Raw genomic sequence first — 21,233 nt, forward strand, 5'->3', positions numbered from 1 at the left:
CCAGGGCCCTGGGGAAACCGCAGCCAGTGGGTGGTGCAGGCGGTGCGGGGGAAGGACCGAGGCCAGGAAACGGGGCTCTAGCTGGGAGCACAGGACTCGGGACGCAGGGGGAGGGAGTCTGCACGCTCCTCCCAGGTGGGGTGGGACGCGAGTGAGCTCTGGAAGCGTCTGTGACACTCTGTTTCCACGTTTCAAAGGCACAAAACCGCGTCTGTTTTTCAAAGCGAGACGCTGCCTCCCTGACGTCTTGCCCACACGTTCTAAGTCAACCGCAGCCCCTTGGTATCTTCCCACTGAAACGCACACACGGCGGCCACTGCGCGAGCAGCCCCTCACGCACAGTGCGACAACCGCTCAGACCCCAAGTCCTCGTGGTTACCGACCGCTGCTCGCTTCCGACGGCAAAGCAAGGTGCCGGCCGTTTCCGACCGGAAAGCAGAGCGACAGCCATCGCTGACCAGCGGGACGGTGCGTGTGGTCGGCACAGAGGGAGGGACGTCCGGGGAGCCCGCGTCACTGCCGTGGCTCCACTCACGCGTTTGCAGGGACAGAGCTGCGGGGTGCAGGGTGCAGGGTGGAGGGTGTCCCTCCCACGGGCCCATCCCAAGATGGACTAAGATCGAATCTTGTCAGGCAGGCAGAGGCCAGGGCGAGGACTGCACCGGATTAACTCGGAAAGCGCCACCGGTTACCGGGAAAGCTGGCACAGCCGGTAATGCCTCGGGCGTCGCTTACCGACTCAGCCTCTTGTCACTTGACTCGTTAGCTTGAGAAACAGAAGAAAGGACCAATCACAGGACGACGTGCCGCCTTCTCGGGCTCGGCACGTTCTCCCAGGTCACAAGAAGGGTCCCTGCAGGCTGCGGCTGGCAGCGAAGGGCTCACGGGACGCGCAGGCTCCTGGCGTCCAGGCTCTGCAGAGGCCCGCGACCCCGTGCCGCAAAGGCGCAGGCGGCGTGCGGCGAATTCACCGGCACTCCGTCAGCCCGTCCCGTCTGCGGAACAAACGACGCTTCCGCTTCAACTGCGCCCTCCGCCCCTCCCCACCACAGAGACCACCTGCCTTGTCAGGTACTTGTCAGAACCTGTGTTTCTGTGTCTACTTATTTCTGGCCTGTTTCTCTTTTCAATCCTTCCTTTTTTTTTTTTTTTTTTTTTTTAATTCCGGAAGGCTCCCTGTAAGCTGGTGGTGATCCACGTTTTCGGTCCGTGGATGCTTTCCGCGCAGTTCCCGGCGGTTTCTGCCCGGTACGCGCCGTAAGCTTCACCGGGGGTGCGTGTGCCAGCCGCTGGCCGTGCGTCCTCTCCAGAAGCCCGAGCCCCTGCCAGGCTCTCCCACCATCGTTAAGGCAGAGTTTGGTGGTTAGACTTTAATCCGTCTGGAATCACAGTGTGAAGCAGGGATCTCAGTTCATCGATCCTCCCGGCGGCCGATCGACCGCACCATTTATTAAACACGCGACGCTCTTCCCATTCAGACTGTGCAGCACACAATTGCCCCAATCACACGGGCCTTTCTGAGATCTCCATCTACCCTGCACACTTGGAATTAAGGCCGCTTTCCACAGCGACAGCCTTCTTGCTGACAGTGCCTTTAAAAGTCACCTCCACCATTTCCCATTTCTCTTGCAGTCATGAACTGCTGTCATCGAGCTATGTTCCACAAAACATCCTGTTTTCCTTTTTAATTGGAGGAACTTTTAACTCACACGTGAATTTGAAGACGAAAGACACGTTCATACATCATCGATACTGCAGACGACCAGTAGTTTCCTTTCCTTGTACAAATTAAACTTTTTAATTGAGGAATAAGACGGTCAGGGTCCTAGCGGGGGCACCTGCTGACGCATCCGCACGGGCCCAGGACCACTACCACCCCTCCTCCCCTGCCTCTGCCCTGCACGGGACTCAGTCGGGCAGCAGGAAGCCAGCTGCCTCTGCCGTCCTGAAAAGGCTAAAGCTTCTTCTGCTGTTAAACTCCTTTAGAACAAAAAATTCTTCAGAGATCCTGTGTAGGTTCCTAGAAAGGTCTCCAGAATGTCTACAGCATCAGGACGCCTGCAGCATGGGCTTCTTGGCCTCCCCCCATGAAGGTCGGGGTCCGATCCTTCCTGCCTCCCTCCCCTCCCCCCATGGAGGTTGGGGGTCCAATCCTTCCCGTCCCCCTCCCCTCCCCCGTGGAGGTCGGGGTCCAGATCCAGGATGCAGAAGCCCCGACGGGAAAGGAGAGGCCGCGGTGAGCTCTGTTCTTGACAGGGAGCCTCCTCACCAGAGCTGAGGGCTCTTCATGCGGTGGCGATGCTGCTGCCGGGAGGCCTTCCGGGGCTATTTCGGGCGGAGAGAATACAATCACTGGGGGGTCAGTCACATTATCAGGCGGACAGATTTCTGTTTTCGGAGGTTGCACAGGGATGCATGTTGCTCTGAGGGCACCTGTCCCCAGGGGCTTCCCCGGGAGACGGAGAGTCCCCTCAGCGAAACGGAACTGTGTGTGTGAACCGGGAGGAGGCCGCCCCCCTCTGCCCCCAGCCGACTCTCTCTGCGCCTGGCTCGGCGACGCCACCGGCCTGCCCTGCCTCCCTGAGCAGAGGCAGAGCCACCTGGCCAGGCTGGCTCCGTGGGCATCACTCCGCCAAGGCCCGGAGACGCAAGAGCCTGGTGGGCGCCATCGGGGGGACTCCGTGGGTCAGAAGGAACGCCGCCCACAAGATGGCCGCTGCTGACACGGGGAGCCGGCCTGTCGCCGTGGAGCCCGGGACGTGGCAATGAGAAGGCTGGCCAGTGCCCGGGGACCCCCGAAGCCCCTCGCGTCGTCCGAGCCATCAGCGGTCACACCGGCACCACCCAGTGCGGCCACGCACGTCCTCCCAGCCAGTACGCGTGACCTCGTGCCCCTCAAAGGCTTTTCACTTTTCTGTTTTATTTATTTATGTTTTTAAGAAAAACGGAGCCAAAGCAACACTGCAACTTTCCCTCGCCGAGGGAAGAGGGCGTCCGCTCGCCGGGCAAACCCTTCGAATGTCACAGGGTCCACACGTCTGGTCTTTAAGATCCGCCAGCTTCCGTCCGCTGGGGGCACGGGAACTCGTGTTCCTCGAGGACGCCGCACGTAGAGCACGATTCACCACTCCGCACTCTCTACGCATTTGCCCCTCCTGGGACCGCGAGCACGGAGCCCGGGGAAACGCTTCACACGTGACCCGCAGAGACGGACACAGGAGACGTGTGTGCACACGTGCCACCAGCAGGGGAGGGGGGACACAGCCGTGTCACGTGTACGTGGTGTCCCTGCACGCGGCGACGCCTCGCACGTGTGTGGGCGCGTGTACCCACATCACGCGTGTGCTCTCCGTCTACCCCCGCAGCAGAAGAGACGAATGAGAGGGACCGGAGTTCGCGCGCGCCCGGCAATCCGTAACCGTTTCCCGGGCTGACGCCGTCTCCTCTCGTCTTTGCCTCGAGAAATCCCACCTGCTCTGGTACGACTCGCTGCGGTCGCCCTCTGTGCTGGTGCAAGGCCGGCACTTCGCGTGTCCTCGGGTCCGTGAAAGTTCCGAAGGTGTGTGAAGCCACCGGGGTCAGGGCGCCACTCCAGGTCTCCGGGATGCGCGGAGGCTGTGGCGGGAGCAGGCGGAGGCGACGACGGCACGTGAGGAAGTCGGCTCCGGGCCTGGGGCCACTGGGCGGCCGGGCGTTCATGATACGGCAGAGACCCCGGGCTCACGCGCACAGGGCCTCCGGCGGGCGGGGGGGGGGGGGTGGGGGGTGGGGTGGGGGTGGGGAGGGGGTGCTGGACACGGGCCACCCGTCCTCACGGGGCTCGAGGCATCGAGCTGACGTGACGGGAGGGGACAGGGGCTGCAGAAGGTGCGGACAGCTGACGCCCGGGACGGGAATTATGGACGCCGCCCACTGCTGGCTAATAAACGGTACGAGGCGTTGGGAGGTGAATTCCTTCTTTAAAAAACTGACAAACTTCAGATTTAGCATCTGAATGGAGGTTTAAAAGCTCCAGCCTGTCTAGAGTGAGAAACGCGAGGTTCCTCAGGCCTTGTCGCCATGGAGGCGCACAGGGATGCCCGTGGCCCGCGGCCCTGTCCCCCCGCTCCCCCCCACAGGAGCCCCGGCAAGGAGCCGGCGTGGCCCCCGCAGGGGTCCCGTCAGCAGTGCTAGGCTCTTGTAACACCATCATTAAAACCTAAACTCGATCACGTTTCCACGCCCGCCCTGCTCCTTTGATGGAATGGCCCACGCTCATCAATAACCACCACCATCTCCAAAGGTCGCGTGGTGTGCAAGATGGAGGGCTGTCACGGCCGAGGCAATCACCTGAGTGCCAGGCCCGCCGCCCTCACGGCACTCACGTTTAATTTCGATATAGTGCCATTTGGGCCAAGAGAAAAAACTTGTTTTAAAATTAATTACCTTGTCAGACGCTATTATGATTAAAAAGTAGGCCCACATCAATATCATGTGCCTAATTCAGAAAGAGAATTACAAGAAGAGCCATAAAAATCAATTTTTTAGGCCTTGAAAACAGAGTCTCTTTCTGTTTTGACAGGCGATTTCATTATGTGACAAGCCACGCTGACACGTGCCGTATCACAGAGGCCCGCGCGCCGAGGAAGGGGTCGCGGGCTCGGGTCTCGGTGAACGAGCGGTGCCCACCCTCGGAGGATGGGGACAACGTCCCCTGAAGGAAGTCACGGCTCCAACACTCAGAAGCTACAATGTTCCTGGCCGGTGGCCTTGGAGCGGGCGGGCGGGTGGGCGAGCCGTGAGCAGTCCCGCGAGGCACGGACGGCACCCGACACCCCCAGAGCCTGGTGCGGTTCGGGAAGCAGACGGTGACCCGACCGCACCAGGACCGTTCCTTCTCTTTGCTCTCCTGTTTCCGCTGCCGCTGCTGGACAGACAAGACTGCCGACCCCGGGCAGGGCATCTTAGAGCTCTGGAAGTTTCTTCTCACCTTCAACACCTGAGTGGTTTGCTGCAGACACATCTAAGCTGTTTTGAGCAAGCAAACGGATCTGTTTTCACCTTCCTAGAAGCAGGTAGACTAGTTTCCACATCACTTTTCATTCTACACCAGAGTGTGCGGGCGGGCCAGCCGGCCTCCACGCGGACAGTCATCCGGACGTGACGTCGGCCAGCACCAGGGAGCCTGGGGAGGCTTGCGTATGAGGCACACAAGGCAGAGACAGCTAAACGGACCTCACAAAGGGAAACAGGAAAAATCTGTTCGAGGGCCCATGCCGGGCAGGCTTTCACAGACACCTGGACGTCTCCCTGGTGTTAGGCAACGTCCCAAGAACCCACCTGCCCGAGGGGCCTCAGTGTCGGCCCGCTGACCGGCCAGCCGTGAGCACTCAGTGCACAAGGCAGTCCCCAGGGCCAGGGTGTCGGGGCCTGGAAACCTGAGGGTGTGCTGCCCGAGGGGCCCGAGGTGGGGAGCTCTGCGGCTCGGCACTGGGGGGACAGTGGCTGGCACGGTAGGTACCCCGCAGCCTGCCGGCTGTTGGAAGCGCGTGCCGGGGCCTCGGAGCGTCCCTGGTGGAGGGCAGCTTGCTGTCGGTGCTGGAGGGCCCCAGGCAGCACACGCACCCTCGGCCCCCGCGTGGGTTCGGCTGGAGTGGTCGCGGCACGACTCGAGGGCACCGGGCTGGGGCTCATTCTCAGCTCCCCCGCAGCAATTCTCATTTTCACACCCTTTAAATAGCATCAAGACATTAAATACGCCTGTTCTGCACCAGAACCAGAGTCCTGGAGAGCTGCTGGCGAACTCAGGACGCGACGTGGAAATGCAAACCAGCCGCGTTTCCCGGCCGGCATGAGCACACATGCTGGCCAGGCGGCCCGCTCGGAGGGCAGAGCGGCCGGGCCACAGCTCGCGACAACGTCCTGTTAGCAGAACGCCAACAAGATGAATGCCAACACGACAGTGGACGAGCAGGGGCCGTCAGGGCTCGCATGGGATGAGGCCGGAGGCCGGAGCTGCAGATGGGGACACGCGGAACACGCGGCTTACGGACGCTTACCCGCGGGAGAAGGCAGACTGCACACACGTGCCCCTGCACGCATCACTGCATGACAGCAGCACAGGACGGTGCACACGGGTGTGAACGGGACACACGGACGAGGGACAGCGCCAACAGGAGGGTCGGGAAAGGAGGGTGGGAGCAGGACAGCGAACGCAGGCTCAAGGGTGCCTGCATTTCGTTTCTAAACAGAAGGACACACAGGACGAACACAGAAACACAGACGTGGCCACGCCGAGTGGAGGGCACACGCTGTCGTCGGGTCTTCCCGGCTTTTCTGGACGCTTGGGCTCGTCCTCAGGAAGACGAGAGAGGCTGTAAACAGACACCACCGCTCGTCTGAGATGTGGGGCGTAGGGAGCTCGGGGTGCCGGGACGGCCACTGGACTTCACAGTCCCCCGGGGCGCGCCCCCGCCTGAGCCGTGAACACGCCGGCGGCACAGACCCGCAGACTGAGGGGCTCGGGGTTCTGGCGCCCCGCGTGCGGCCCCGGGACGCCACGCCGTGTCAGACCCACCCATGTGGCGACGGCCGCCTCAGCCTCCAGGCCGTCAGACGCCTGGGTGGCGCGTTTCCGGTCCCAGAGGACAGACGCGGCCTGCTCCCCGTGGCAGGAAACAGGGTCGCGAGAAGCCGTGCGGCGCCTGGCCACGCGGAGGGCGCGTCCCGGAGGACCCACGTCTTCAGCGCCCTGCTCGCCTTTGCCTAGAGACGCAGTGGCTTTTCTTCTGCCCGCTGAGCAGCCAGGCGAGTTCTGGGAACGGCCCGAAGAGAAACGTTTAGGTTGGAGGGTCTTTGAGCGGCTGACAGCTGACTGATGGCCGCCCGGGAGGCCACAAAGGGGAGCTGTGTGGCGGGGCGCATCACATCGCCTCTCCCTGGGAAACTAATTGCTCCCAATTGTTCGCAGCAACATTATTTTTCTGGCAATCATTTCCTTTGAATACCCAAAATGAGCATGAAACAGCTCTTTTGCCTGGACATAAAAGTTAAATGTCCCAATGTTGATCAAATTAACTTCAGCGCCGTGACAATGGACTGTGTTTGTGAGAAAATAATGGGGGGACAACGGGGCGCTTTATGCCAGGATTTCACAGTTGTAATGTAAAATGTTTCTGTTGAACTAGGCCAGGCCACGTCTCAAAGGGGACACACAGAAGCGCCCTGTCACTTGTGGAAAAAAATCTCATTTCACGGCCCAGAGCTCGGGGGGACGTCAGGAAGTTTCGGTGCCGGCGGCTCTGAAGGACAGCGTCCGAGGTCTCTGCTCTGCTTTAATCCCCGAGGTGCTCCCCAGGTGCCGAACTACGTCTGGGACGCGGGCAGGCCCGTCCCCACGGTCGACCTGGAGGTGCCCGCGGGAGGAGGGGTCCCCAGGATGCACGGGGGGGCCCCCCCCACGCCGCCCGCTCCCCACCCCTCAGACCGACACTGCGCTAACTAGCGGACAGTCTCCCCCAACCGCCTGTGAGATTAAAAGCAAAACGCTCAAGAGTCGCACAGGAAGCAGGAGGCAGTAAGGGCCGTGCAGGAAGCACAGAGGTCGTTACTTGTGACAAAAGCGCGGGGTTCCCCAGGGGCTGCACCCCATTAACCCTGAGGACCCATCTTCTGCCGCCTCCAGGAGCCCCTTCCGGGTCGGCCCGGGGGGCACCAGCGTCCGCGAGACTGCCCCGCGCTGCACGGAGGCGCTCCACGGCGCTCACCGTCGCTACTGTGGGGGGCACACGCTTCAGACACAGGGACTTTGTCTCTCGCCTTTCTTGAGAGTAGGGTCTTACTCTGGGATCATCTTCGATTTCCAGGAAATCCGCACACACGGCACTGAATGCCTCTGAGTTGCCACCCGGCGTTGCCCCCGCCAAGCGCTCGGGGACAGGACGCCGGGCGCATGCGCCACCGCTCCCGGGTGCGACGCTACGGGGAGACCAAGCCAGGAGAAGGCAGGCTCCCCTCTCAGGAGCCTCCTGGCCGTCCCCCTGCGTCCCCGGAGCACGGCGGACAATGCTCCCGGAGGTTCCCAACGCCGTGAATGGGGCACTGTTGGTGGCATTGTCCTCCCCACCGGCAGAGCAGAATGCAGTCTGCTGGTGGCCGCCAAAAGGTTAGCCGCGCGATGAAAGGCCGGCCCGTCACTCACCGCTCCTACAGAGCCGCCCTTTGTGCCGGGCGGCCCGGCCCTGCGCCGCGGAGGCCCGGATCTGCGGCTGGCTGCGCGCCCCACAGAAGCCATTCATGGGAATGCAAAGTTGCAGAAAAGTGCCCCGGAACCCAGAGGCTGCTTTCCCGCAGGCCGCGAAGGAACAGCAGTTTGGGGCAAGGACACGTTTTAATGCCCTACCCCACCGACAACCAACCCGACTACTGTCACCGAGACCTCTGTCTCGGCCCCCAGGCTCCGCGGGAGGCCCCAGCGAGCGGGCGCAGCCGACACGGAACCATCAGGCCGGAAGACCTGCACGTGGCTGCACCTTGGACCAGGGCCTTGCTCCCAGGCCGCGGGCTCGCTGTCCCGTCCGCAGCGCCCCAGCCAAGCGGCTCGGGGCGGGGAGCCAGGCCACGGCTCCTTCAAGGTGACCCCTGCCCAGAGGGCTGCTCTTGTGTATCTGATGTACCTGCACGTCCCTGTCCTGCCTCCTAGGACCAGACGGCCTTCCGGGCCAGGTGCTGGCGGGTCAGCACCCACCTGAGTGTTTCAACCTGCTCGAGCGGTGCTGGTGTTCTCAGCAACCCAGGGCCTCAGATGGGGCACTGCTGAGGCCTGCACGTTGGGGGCTCTCCAGAGCGGGCTTGGCTGAAAACAGGGGAGGGGGAGGCCCACCGTGAGTGGCCACGGGACGGGCCACCATGCGGGGGTACGGGGCCCAGACCCACTCGGTGTGCCCAGAGCTCAGGCTGGCTCAGGCCCTCTCCACCGGTCCATCAGCCCGGGTCAGTCCCTTCTCTGCGCCCAGCTCAGCCTGAGCCCGGGAGGCCATCGAGACGCCCCAAGAGCAGCCAGCACAGAACCTGCTCTGGGCTGAGGGCCAGGCCCTCCGTGTGCATCAGCTATAGCAGGACAACCAGACCCCGGTGTCCTACGCTCACAGCTCCTATGTGTGTCCCCGGCAGGAGGCAGCAGGAACCAGGGTGCCCAGACAGGGCATGAACCCTGGTCTCGAGGTCCCTTACGGTGATGGCCACCGTCCCACGCCTTCCAACTCCCTGTCCAGAGCGCATCCCTGCGGAACCCCATGAGGAGTCCAGAAGGATCATGCGCGTGGGGGTGAGGCCCCATTCAGGCCGGGGCCATTTCCAGGGTGCCCGTGGGAAGGGTCAAACGTCAGAGTCTAAGCCCTTGGCACATTTATGCAGACGCGGCACGGGGGGAGAGGTGGGGTGTGGCAGGGCCCCGGGGAAATCTGAGCTCGCCTGGGCAGAAACGGGGAGACCCTGTCTGGTAGCGACCGCTCCCCCAGGCCCGGGAGGGTCACTGACATCACTCAGGACACAGAAGCTGGTCGGGGAGGACTTCCACCCGAGGCCTGGGCAGACCCTGACAGCCCCGTGCACACACTCACACTGCAATGCTGAGCGCCAGCCAAGGTCCTCTGTAAACCCAGAGGGGCGCCAGGCTGAGACCAAACGCAACCCGTTAATCAGGGTGCGGGGAGCTGCCTTTCCCTCCCAGACGCCTTCCGGCCCTGACCCCGCGGAAGGTCACACGCGGCGGGGTCAGGGACAGGCGGTGGGCCTCACGGGGCCCGGGGTGGGAAGGTCCTGAGAAGCAGCCTTGAGGGGAGCGCCGAACAGCCGGAGTGGCGGAGGCAGGCGGAAGCCCGGGCAGGAGGGGCACACCCCGGAAGACCCCTGAGCCCCCCCCCCCCCCAGGCGCGTGGCCCCCGGCCAGGGAAGCAGGACCTGGCTGCGGGGAGGCGGAGCCGGGGGAGCCGAGCCTGTGCAGCCTGGGCCGCTCCCAGGTGCCCGGAGCCCGAGCCCGGCGACACCAGGATGGTGAGAGGGCTGGGGCCACAGGAAGGCGGGCGTGCCGTCTGTGGCGGGTGGAACCCACACGGCAGCGTCTCTGAGCCTTCGGGAGGCCGTCAACGCTTCAGCGGACACCTCCGTGGGGCCACAGCTCTGGGCACGTTTTCTTCTCTCCCCCACAACACGGGAGAGAAAGTGAGGCCACCCACCTTCCGGTCCATCTCGCGGGGACCGCTCAAGCCTTGGGACAGGGAGCGGGATTCGGGTCAACGTTGGCAGGTTTTGTGTTTTGGTAAATAGGAAAGAACAGAGGAGGAAAAGCAGCTGAAAAGCAGCGGCCACGAGCCCTGGAGGAGGCGGGGAGGGAGGGCCGCACGCTCAGCACCCACCTGTCGAGCACGTAGCCCAGAGCCTTGTGCCGGATCCCCGAGTACACGGACGGGCTTGTCTCCCAAGCGACCAAATTGGAAGCGTCATGGAAAAGATGGATGTTCACCAAGTCAAAGGCACTGCAGGGACAGAAAGGAGACGTGGCGACAAAGGCTGGAGCTGCCGGGCACCTGGCGTCCCACCTATACCGTTCCGGCCCAGCTCCCGAGGGGCCTGCGGGGCCCGGGCCCCAGGGTCACAGGGGGCAGCCCTGCCCATGCCCGTGCGTGTCCCCCGCAGCCGCTCCAGGCTGACCCAGACGTCCCCCCGCCTGGTCAGAGAGGACACGAGCGGCCTCGGCCTCAGTCTTAAAACGCGTCTGGTCAGCCGAGAAGGGGGCTGTTTCCTGTCAAAGAAAATCACATGGCATGATCGCAGGAACTCTCCACAGGCCAAGAAGAGTCGTGAGGAAGAAGGAGGAGGAGGAAGAGGGAGAGAGAGGAGGGAGGACAGGAAGAGAGAAGACAGGAGGAGGAGGGGGAGGGAGGAGGAGAGAGGAGGCAGAGGGGGAGGAAGGAGGAGGACAGAGGTGGAGGGGGAGGGAGGAGGACAGAGGAGGCAGAGAGGGAGGGAGAAGGAGGGGAGGGGGGAGGACAGTAAGAGAGAAGACAGAAGGAGGACAGAGGACGATGGGGAGGAGGGGGAGGAGGAGGCAGAGGGGGGAGGAGGAGGACAGGAGGAGGGGGAGGGAGGACAGGAAGAGAGAAGGGAGGAGGGGGAGGTAGGAGGAGAGAGGAGGCAGAGGGGTAGGAAGGAGGAGGACAGAGGAGGAGGGGGAGGGAGGAGGAGGGAAGGGGGAGGGAGGAGGAGGGAAGGGGGAGGGAGGACAGAAGAGAGAAGAGAGGAGGAGGGGAGGGAGGAGGATAGAGGAGGAGGGGGAGGGAGGAGGACAGAGGGAGGAAAAGGTGGAGGAGGCAGGAGCAGGCAGCCCGATCCCAGGCCTGGGCCCCACCAAGGGCCGCTGGGGGCGGGGGCGATGCTCCTGGAGCCCATCAGTTGCTCCCTGTGGGTCAGTGACACCGGAAGAGGGGCACTAGGTGGGTCCTTTCACCCCTGAGAAGCCCCCCAGCTCACAGCCCCAAGAAGCCCGCAGGGGGACCCCCGCGGCCCTGCTGTGGGTCTCTGCTCTGGGGGAGGCGGGGAGGCAGGAACTCAGCCGTCAGCCTTCCTGCCCCATGGAGAGCCCCTGGCGTCGCTGCAGACAGGTGGCCTCACCGGGGGTCAGTGTGGTGGCACAAGCACGCTACAACTGTCACAGTGCCAGGGGCCCTGTGGGGGCCCAAGACCCCATGAGATGCGTGTGCTGAGCTAACGACCCCACCACGGCCCGGCCCTCTCTGTGCCGAGGTGGCCGGAGGTGGCCGGCGAGGCGTGAGCGAGGGCACTATGTGCTCCCTGGATTCCAGCAGTGAGTCTGAGGCTCGGCCTGGGGCTCCTCCTGCCCCTGCTCCAGGGAGAGCCAGCCCTGAGGGGCTCTGGGGAGGCTCCCGGCCAACAGCAGGGGCGGCTGAGGGCCGGCCCGGGATGGGGCACCCCGTCTGGACGCACCCTCAGCCAGCAGAAGGCCTTTCCACGGCCACCGGCGGGACACATGCCCCTCTAAGGCCCTAAGAGCGGGTGCAGACTGAAGGCACCCTCAGCCCCGCGGTGGCCCCGTGAGTGCACGTTAGGAAAGCAGGTAAGGGGTTTCTGCAGAAGGGGTGCGGCCACGCCGGATGGAGAGCCAGCCCAAAGGAGGCAGGGCCCAAGGGTCGGGTTGGGGGCGGGCTGCCTGCCCTGCGCTCCAGGCCAACTGCAGCGGACCGTGGCTGCACTGGGACCACCACAGGAGCGGCTGGTCGCCTGGGCAACGCTCACGCCCACGGGAGGAGGTGGTGGGGCCTCTGGTGGGCCGGTGCGGGGACACGGGACACGGGGACCAGCGACTACACTCCCTGTCACACGGCGTCACCGAAGACAAAGCCACAGGGCGGTGGGCACTCGGGGCTTTCCAGTCGGGGCAACTCTTGATGGGACGTTCGCCCCCCACTACACGTGCACAACCAGGGAGAATGTTCCAGAATTCAGAAGCGGAGGTAAACCTACCAGTCCGCGACACACCATCTCGTCCGCACGAAGCCTTTCCTTGACCACTTGCACTGAAAACAAACAGGATGCACAAGTCAGCCGGCGCGAAAGACGGGGGAGGGGCGCGTAACTCAGCGGCCGGGGTGGGGGGCACCCCCCGTGCTTTTCCCACCCTCTTTCCGCCAGGGGACTTCTGCTCGGAACCGCAGCGTGCGCCCGGTGCAGGCGGAGCACCTCACCCTCGGCCACTGGGGACGTGGCCAGCCCGCGGCCGGGCCGCCCTGGCCTGGGGCAGAGGACGGCTCCCACGTGCCCTCAAGAAGTCCCGGCCCGGAGGGAAGGGAGCCGGCCGCCACAAAGGCCCTGCCCGGAGCGCCTACCAGCGGCTCCAGGGTCGGTGCCCCCAACCGCGGGAGCAGCGCAGGCCCCTGGCGTCAGACCAAAGAAACCCAGTATTTGTTTCTGCTACGTTTTCCCTAAAAGCAGCCTGTGTTCTAGAAGCTGGGAGAAGGGTCCGTGTTTCCCACACTCCTCTCTGGCTGGTTCGTGCGGGGATGGGATGGGGCAGGCGAGAGGCCGGCCGTGCCGAGCTCACACCGGGCAGGGAGGGGAGGGGTTGTGCTGTGTCACGCTGGCCCACACGGGAGCCACGGCCAGCTGGGCCGCTGCACCGGGCAAAGGCTAAGTACAAAGCCAGGTGTTTTGTGTGGTCTGGACAGGGTGGCTTGCGGCCCAGGCAGTGGGACCGGGGCTCTGCTCACAGGCCGCGCGAGCCCCCAGGAGGCACCGGGGAGACCCCCTGAGCCTCCACTTTACAAATACTTCAGCAAGTTGCACGGAAACGTCCCGTCTCCCCGAGCCCCGGGGGTGGGTCCCTGTGCCATCCCGTCAGGAACCGCTCTGAGGACAGAGGAGGAGGACGGCCGTGGTGACGTGGCCTCGGGGGGCCTGGGCTTTTGGTGCTGGGGGTAACCATGCGGGACCCACGGTTGAATGCTGATGGAAAGTGTTCCAAGTGAGAGAAAGGTCCAGAATGACAGGGGCTCTAGCCCATTCAGTGGTTACTCTTTATCTAGTGCAAGTAGTTTAGTGGCTACGAACCCCTCCCTGACCCCACATCCCCCTCAGCCACTGACCCACCCGTGTCCTCTCCTGATGACCAGCTTCCCAGGCGTCCAGCTTGGTGCCCACGGCAACGCCCTGCCGGGGGAGGGGCTGTCTTCAAGGTCACTGTCACCTCTGGGTGCAAACCTCTGGAGGCCTCTCCCTCACCGCCCCGACGCTCCGGGCGCTCCCACGGCCAAGCGTCCACACCTCGCAGGACACGTCCACGCCGCCCGCCCGCCCGTACCACCCTCGCAGGCCTCCTCCTCTCTGTGCTGCCGCCCCGACGCCGCCCGCGGGCCCGTGAGGCTGCCATCCGTCCATCCTGCTCTCCCTCTGCCCGTGTTCTGTCTGAGAACTTCGGTCTTCAGTTCCAGAAAGTTCCCTCTTGCAACAATCGCCCTACTGTTCCCCTCTGATCTTCTCGTGGAGGAGCACCATAGCCCCCCCACGGGCCCCTCGTGTCTTTTAACTGACCTTTCCTTTCAAAAAAACGAAACCCAAACACCCAGCCAAGCGGAAACGACCACGGTCTCCACCAGCAGGGTCCGGACGCACCCGATGCACAGCCTTCCGCCACTTGTGCTGTTTCTGTCTGCTCTTCCCCAGACTCCCTCCGTTTTCGGTCTTTGTTTGGGGCTGTTTTAGTTTCACAAACCTTGCGTCTGCGCCTTGATTAGCGTCCTGAGGGCCTACACGTACTCATCCTAAGTCTTTCTCGACTTGTTCCGCAGGACGCGCCTGCTTGGAGTAAACCGCGTCTGGCGCGTTGGCGTCTCGGCTCCCTGGGTGGGAGCCCCGCTCCTCTGTCCCGCAGCAACCCGCCGCCCAGCCGCCAGCCCCCGGCTCCCCCGCCGCGGCCCCGCACCACGAAGGAGGGGGTCCTCGCCCCCCGGGCGCCGACCTCTCATGACCCGAAGCAAGTCACTGCGGGGTGGGTCACTTCGTTTTGCTCCTTGATCTCAGAAACCAAGTCTTCAGGACTCCGATGGCTCCTCCCCGCCTGCCGCCTCCGGGCCAGCAGCCGTCCTGCCCTGCCCTGCCCTGCGATTTCCCCCTGCTCACGCACAATCCACTGACGCTCCACAGGTGCCAGCGTGCACACTCCTCGAGGCTGCGGTCTCCGCTGGACCCATGGCACCCGGGGTGGGTGGGGAGGAGCGAACGGGGATGCGCCCACCCTGCTTCCAGAAAGTTCCTTCCAGAAGCCAGGATGGACACAGGACAGGAGACCGCCCCCCCCCCCCCCCCGCCCCGTGCTGGGCGGTGCTGCTAAGGCCCGAATACCATGGGTTCTTGCCTAGAATTTAACATAACCAGCACTGATTTTATTTCCATTAAAAATGGAAGGCATTTGTGAATTTAATTAACCAAAAATTAATTACTGTTCCCAATTTTCAATTACACGTTAACTGAAGTGTCTCCGTGCACGTACACCTGTATGCATATCTTCAATACACGTACCATGGGTGTATCTCTTTTTAGACACTTAAAATTTCTACAATAATGAAGCACTGTTTGAAACTATTAATAGAATGAATACACATAGCAGAGAACAATGTGTTACTTTTTCATATAATGTAGATTTGTAATAACTGTAATTTCCAGAGAATTCTAACAAAATTTCAGCTTTTTAACTGCATCGCAAACAAATCTCAAAAACTTTAACAGCATGGCGTTATTACACCCACATAATTTTTTTTGAATTTTTTTTCATTTTAGAGAGAACGAGAGAGGGGCAGTGTGTGCGCATTCACATAAGAGGGGGAAGGGCGGGGTGGGGGGTGAATCCCAGGCAGGCTCCACACTCAGCGTGGACCCGTCATGGGGCTCGATCCCATAACCCTGGGATCATGACCTAAGCAGAAATCAAGAGTGAGACCTCAACTCACTGAGCCACTCAGGCACCCCGATACCCAAATATTTTGACGTAACATTTGCAGAAAATACATTCCTTTTGAAGTAAGTTCCTCATTACAATTACAAATGTGTTTAGGTGGCATTTCCAAGTAATTTCACAAGATGACAAGATGGGGTTACAGCCCGCGACCTCCTGGACTGCCAGAGCCTGTGCTCCGCGGGTGATCACGTGTCCTTGGGTGTGACGTCAGGGGTCCTTCCGGAAACTGCCTTCCTCACCCACAGAGTGCCCCACAGCCCTCCACCGGGGGGCCAAGGAGGCGGTCATGGCGAATGCTGCCACATTCACGGTGCAGACCCAGGGCCGAACACTGCCACCTGCCCGAGACCACCGGCTCCTCAGGGAAAGGACCGGAACTGGCATCTCCCTAAGCCCTGGACCCAATTCCCCTTGCTGTGAGCATCCCTTCCCTGTTGTGGCTGGGCCCCGGGTCACGCCGGGCAGGGCAGGGCCAGGAACACACCCCAATCAGCAGAAGGTGCAAGTGCCCGCCTGGTGAGGCTTCACTGCATGACCCCCTACAGGAAACACACGCGTGTGCTCACACACGCACGAGCCTACAGCTGTCCCGCACCCGGGAGGGACGGAGATGGGAACCCGTTGCCTCCGTCACAGGCTGGGGGTTCCCTCGAATGTCAACTGATCTGTTTCGCTCCATCTACGTTCTGAGGCTTTCTGGTCACCAGGCACTTCTGAAGCCTCCCCAGAGGACGCCGGGCGACCGTGCGTGGGCAGCAGCGGCCGGGCGCCCGCCCGGCTTGCAGAGGCTGTCGCCGCGGAATGAAACCACGTCACGCCGGGCGGGGTGGGGGGCTGCCGCATCGCTCACCTTGCAATATTAAGTCCCTGCTCAGACCCCCTGTTAATAGGATTCCTTTAGCCAGCAGATGGATGGTGACGGCAGGATGGTTCATCCACTAAAGGACGGCATAAATCACCACGGAGAAAAGGGAGGCTGTGGGGAGGTTATCGGCACGCAGCCTTGCCCGTGAAAGGCCCGCTTTGGAGCATTAGTGAAATTAATCCATCTTTCATAAGAGCTTGGAGCAGTCCCTGTGATCTATGGTAACAACCAATTTCTCACTACGGGCAAGAGGAAAAAAATGCCTCGGCCCTGATCGACTACACAAATCTGCTTTTTAAAAATGGTCTCACATTATCTGGAGTGCTGCTCCCTGAGGCAGCATTTGAAATTCATGCCGAGCCAAAAGCACCCATAAATCAGCAGAGAAAGTTTTGTTAGTTTTACATGCAGTGGGCTGTAATTATTTGGAATTGCATTATGCCTCCATCACGGTAATTACATTTAGATTATCCTTAAGTGACGGTAATAAAAGAAGAGAAATCAGGCCTAGACTAATTCCCTCCCCTAAAATGTGTTCAGATAAAGCTGCAGGATTGGCTGGAAGGCACAGGAGCAGGGCCGCGAACGCGGCTGCCCAGCAGGGACGGACCGCACGAGGACAGACGCAGACTTCCGCACACCCAAAAAACGCCACGCTATCGACGGAACGTTAGAAGCCCGTACGTGTTTTCTAAACGTTTTTCCTTCTGTTAAGCCACGTGCACTTCTGCCACATCCACGCCGTCAGACCACATGGACCAGACACTTAGTTTCTAGCGCAGCAGCAGCACGTGGGACAGAACAAGGATGGCGACCGCAGGGAGCCCAGGGACACCGCGGTCTCCAGTTGAGAGACCGGGGTCTGCCCGAGGACGCCCCATTTCTCCTTCCAGAAATCCTTCCCCTCTGCCCGTGGATGGGACAGCGGTCACCTGGGGGCTGGGGCCTGGACCCCCACTGCTCCCCCAGGACAGACGCAGCTGCTGGCTATCTGCCCCCACGAAGCCACACCAGCACCTCAGAGGGGGCCGCGCACTGGCCACAGGCCCCGGGGCCGTCGGCGGTGTCTGCCCTCCGAGGGGTGTGCAGCAGGTGGGACATCGCCGCTGGAGTAAAGCCCCAGACTTCATGCTGACCCACCTGCACGGCCGGGGCCCGCGGAGGGAAGGGCTGGGATCGGGGCCAGGCCGCAGGGCCCCCACACGGGCTGGGGTCTGGGGGGCTGGCCTTCACAGAGCTGGGCCGGAAGAGAGCCTGAGGGCGGGGAGCAGGGAGCCCCTCGGAAGGAGGCCCACCATCCTGCGGGGACAGAGGCTCAGGACCAAGGGCTCAGCAGGGGCCTGCCTCCTCCGTAGGGCGTCGTGCACAGGGCACTGCCGTGCCCTCCCCTCCTGGCACCCAGAGGGATGCCGAGACCACCACGTGGGCCTCTTCTCTGGGAACATCACAGCGCACAGCCGACAGACTCCAGGGGCTCCAGGGACGAGATGAGGGCAGGGGTGCCACCAGAGGGCCCCGCGGCAGGAGGGAGAGGGACCTGGGAGGTGCGTGCTGCACGCAGGGTGTCTGGCTCACATGGGGCGATCGGTCGACACCAAGCCCCCAACAGCATGGGGCACAGCCGGGTCCCCCCCCCCCCCCGGCCCACCCACACGCACATAGTGGCGCCGCTCAGCACGTCCCCGCGGAGGCTGGGGCACCGCGGGCCACTCGCTCCTCAGCAAGCGCCGGTTCACAGCCTTCGGGCAGGTGGATGCTGCAGACACCCCCCCCTCCGCTGGCCCCCCAGAGTCCTGCCCCCCCCCGTCCACGCCCTGTGGGGGAACCCTCCCTCTGGGCCACAAGCTCAGCAGGCGCGGGTGAGCGTCCCAGCTGGGCTAAGGACGGAGACGGGCGACCCCGGGTCTCTGGCACAGTCCCCTGGCTGATGGAAATAGCGGGAGAGGCAGCCTGAGGAGACGGCGGCCAGGACACCTGCTCCCAAACCACCCCGGCACCTGTCAGGGCTTGCTGTCCTCCTGCCGTCGGCCCCGCCACCAGCTCTCTCAGCCCGTGTCTCCCGGGGCCCACGGTCACTCTCGGGGACCCTGCTCGGCTCTGAAGCCGACTCTGCGGCCCTTGGCATCTCCGAGGGGACAGCAGCCCTTGGCCGACGTTCAGAGAGGGTCGTCCGGATCCCCTCAGCTGCTTCCAGAGCCTTCGGGCCACGCTCCAACCTCAAGAGGGGCAGGGGACGGCGGGGGCTGGGCAGCCAGGACAGGGGCCGGCCCCCCGACACCACGTCCTTGGCTCAGGGACAAGGAATGAGGAAGCCTGCCCAGAATGACAAGCACACCCATCCTTCACCCTGCACTCGGGTCACAGACAAGTTAATACCGTCGTGGCCTTGCTGAAAATCAGCTCCAGTGCAGGTGGGCGTCTCCGTGGATGGTGGCCAGCCCTCAGGCAGAGGGGCCCCGGCGGGGCCATCCTTCTTGCGCCGAGCTGGCCTCCCGTGTGGCGAGAACACCGCCCCCACGCCCCGCCCCCCGCGCTCCACGTCCCGTTGAGGTTTAACGACGACCGCAGGGCGCCGGGAGCGAGCCTGGGTCAGCGTGTGAGTCACGCAGGATCGGCAGACTCCGGAAGGCTGGCCGTCCCATTTGCTAAAACCAGCAGAACCCAAGCCTACCTGGGCCGCAGCGACTGCGCACGAATAACACAGCCACACAGAAACGTGCTAAACCCAGTGGAGACGGAGGCGCGTCCCGGCTCACCGCGAGCAGTGCGCGAGCCACGCTCTGGGCTGCAGGCACCCCCAGGGCACGGGGCGGGGGCTCCCTCAGCTCTAGTTCTCCGCGGTGCCTCTCGCTCGCTGCTCCCCCGAGGCCTGAGCTGGGAAATGGCCAGAGGGCCAGCACTCGGGCGCCGGGACACGGCCTGCGTGTCTGGCCACCGGCACCCCGCACCGCCGCTGGCCACGTCAACGTGCTTGCATCTCGCGCCTGCCGGGAGGCCCCTGGCCTCTCCAGCCCCACGTGAGCTGATTATTATTTTCCTACATCTCGTAGTCAAGGTGCTCGTGCCTGGAAACGACGGTCAGAACACGTGGCGATTCGTGCAAGGACAGACACGGTGGTTCTCTCAGCCCCCACCTAAGACACTGGGACGGACCCATGTGAGTGCCAGCCCCTCCCAGAGAGACGGTGCACCGCAGCCCTCAGCAGCCAGACTGGGATCCCTGCCCCGAAATATGACGGCTTCAGGCCCTAAACGCGCTCGTGTGTTCCCGCGAGGTGTGCGCTCTGAGAGGGAGCCGTGCGAGGGGGGCGGGCGGGCCGTGACGCACCTCGGGGAAGTAGTCCTGCGGGAACTTCTCCTTCTCCAGCATCGGCGTGCTCTCCAGTGTGTCCGAGTAGATCTCTTTGCCAGTGACTTTTTTATACTTCTTAGCTGGAAAAGAGCACAAGAATGACCTCATCACTACACCCCACCCGAGCAGTGCAGCTCTGTGGGGAGCGAGGGAGGCCCCCGGGAGGGGACCCACGGTCTGGGGACGCCAGTGGCTCGTAAATTGCCATCCACGACCCGGAACCCGACACTCCACTTCATTATCCCCTAAGAGCTTCCAGCCTGCAGATTTACAAGGGCTAATTGGCATCCTCCGTAAAAACCGTGAATATATTTAAGACGGCCGCAGAATTGCCGTTCACTCATACCTTAATACGAATTTATTTAATAACATCGATTTCCTCCTCACATCCAGCCAACATCACTCATGTCCGGGGAAGAGCAGTTTTTATGTGAGACAGAGCAGATACGGCACGGGGCGCTCTGCACCCGCTGCCTGCGGCTCCCCAGACCCCGTGCCTGGGCTGACGCCCCTGCCCTTTCACGTCGAGGCCCAGGACCCTTTCCTTCCACAGACGCACGGCCCACACCCACCCCGGAGTCTCACGAGCGGCCCGGGGGCGTGGAGGCCGCTGGCTTCCCCACGAGACCGCGGGCAGGGACCTCGGGCAGCACGCGGGCCCCGACGGCTGCCGCCTGGCCGGACGCCTGGCTCCGGGGTGAAGTTCCTGACAAATCCTGAGAGGTGTGCTCTCAGTGTCTGGGGGGCTCATGCTCCCTGCCCCACGGCGCTCACCGCTGCAGCAAGTGGAGCACTAAGTGCCCCACGGACCCCCTGACAGGGGCAGACGGCAGCAGGGAGACAGGTGAGCACGGGGGGCGGGCGGCGGGAAGGAGACAGGTGTGCAGTGTCGTGGGACAAAGCTCTGGCCACTGTGGGTTTGGAGGAGCGTGAACCCCAGGTCAGAGCAAAGCACTGGAGGGTAAAGACTCATCTAAAGACCCACCAGAGGGACACAGGACGAGATGTTTGGGGACTCGGGGAATTCAGGACACAGCGGTGTGTGGACCCATCCCCAGGTGCACACAGCTGCTCACTGTACCCACTGTCCCTCTGTTCCTGTTCCCAAACACGGGCACGACCTGCTGAGGTGACTAGTGGGGGAGGGTAAGCCGGTCCCCCGATCTCCCCTCATCACCTCACCCCTGGGCTCCGCGTTAGCCGGTGGGCACCTCGCGGTCAAGCCTGAGTCATGACAACAGGCGGCCAGGGGCAAGAGCTCCTGAGCACAGGTGGTGCACGCCCCCAGGACAGACCCCCCCAGGACAGACGCCCGGCAGTGTGTGATGATGGGGCAGCACTGGGTCTGCGGTGTTTTAGGTCAGTGACGGAGAGGAGAAGCCGTGGCAGGAAGGCAATTTGGCTTCAGATGAAAACCCTCGTTGCCGTTGAGGAAAAAGGAAGAGCTCGGGAGAGGTGGAGAGAAAGGAGTTCGTTCTTTGTTAAAAAATAGACTTCAGCGTTTAGAGCGG

The 21,233-nt window shown here is 62.8% G+C and overlaps 1 protein-coding gene across 3 annotated transcripts in view; it reads right to left on the reverse strand.

Moving 5' to 3' along the window:
- Window positions 1–21,233, reverse strand: part of INPP5A (inositol polyphosphate-5-phosphatase A) — a 171,451-nt gene that overhangs the window by 39,444 nt on the left and 110,774 nt on the right. For all 3 annotated transcript variants that reach the window (XM_078435033.2, XM_078435034.2, XM_078435032.2), the window contains exons 6-8: window positions 19,699–19,802; window positions 12,520–12,572; window positions 10,395–10,514 (exon numbers count right to left, since the gene is read on the reverse strand). In XM_078435033.2, coding sequence (XP_078291159.1) covers window positions 10,395–10,514; window positions 12,520–12,572; window positions 19,699–19,802 — 277 coding nt within the window. The remainder of the gene's footprint in view (window positions 1–10,394; window positions 10,515–12,519; window positions 12,573–19,698; window positions 19,803–21,233) is intronic.

The sequence above is a fragment of the Panthera onca genome, chromosome D2 (genome assembly GCF_046562875.1).
Source record: "Panthera onca isolate mPanOnc1 chromosome D2, mPanOnc1 haplotype 2, whole genome shotgun sequence".
NCBI lineage: Eukaryota > Metazoa > Chordata > Mammalia > Carnivora > Felidae > Panthera > Panthera onca.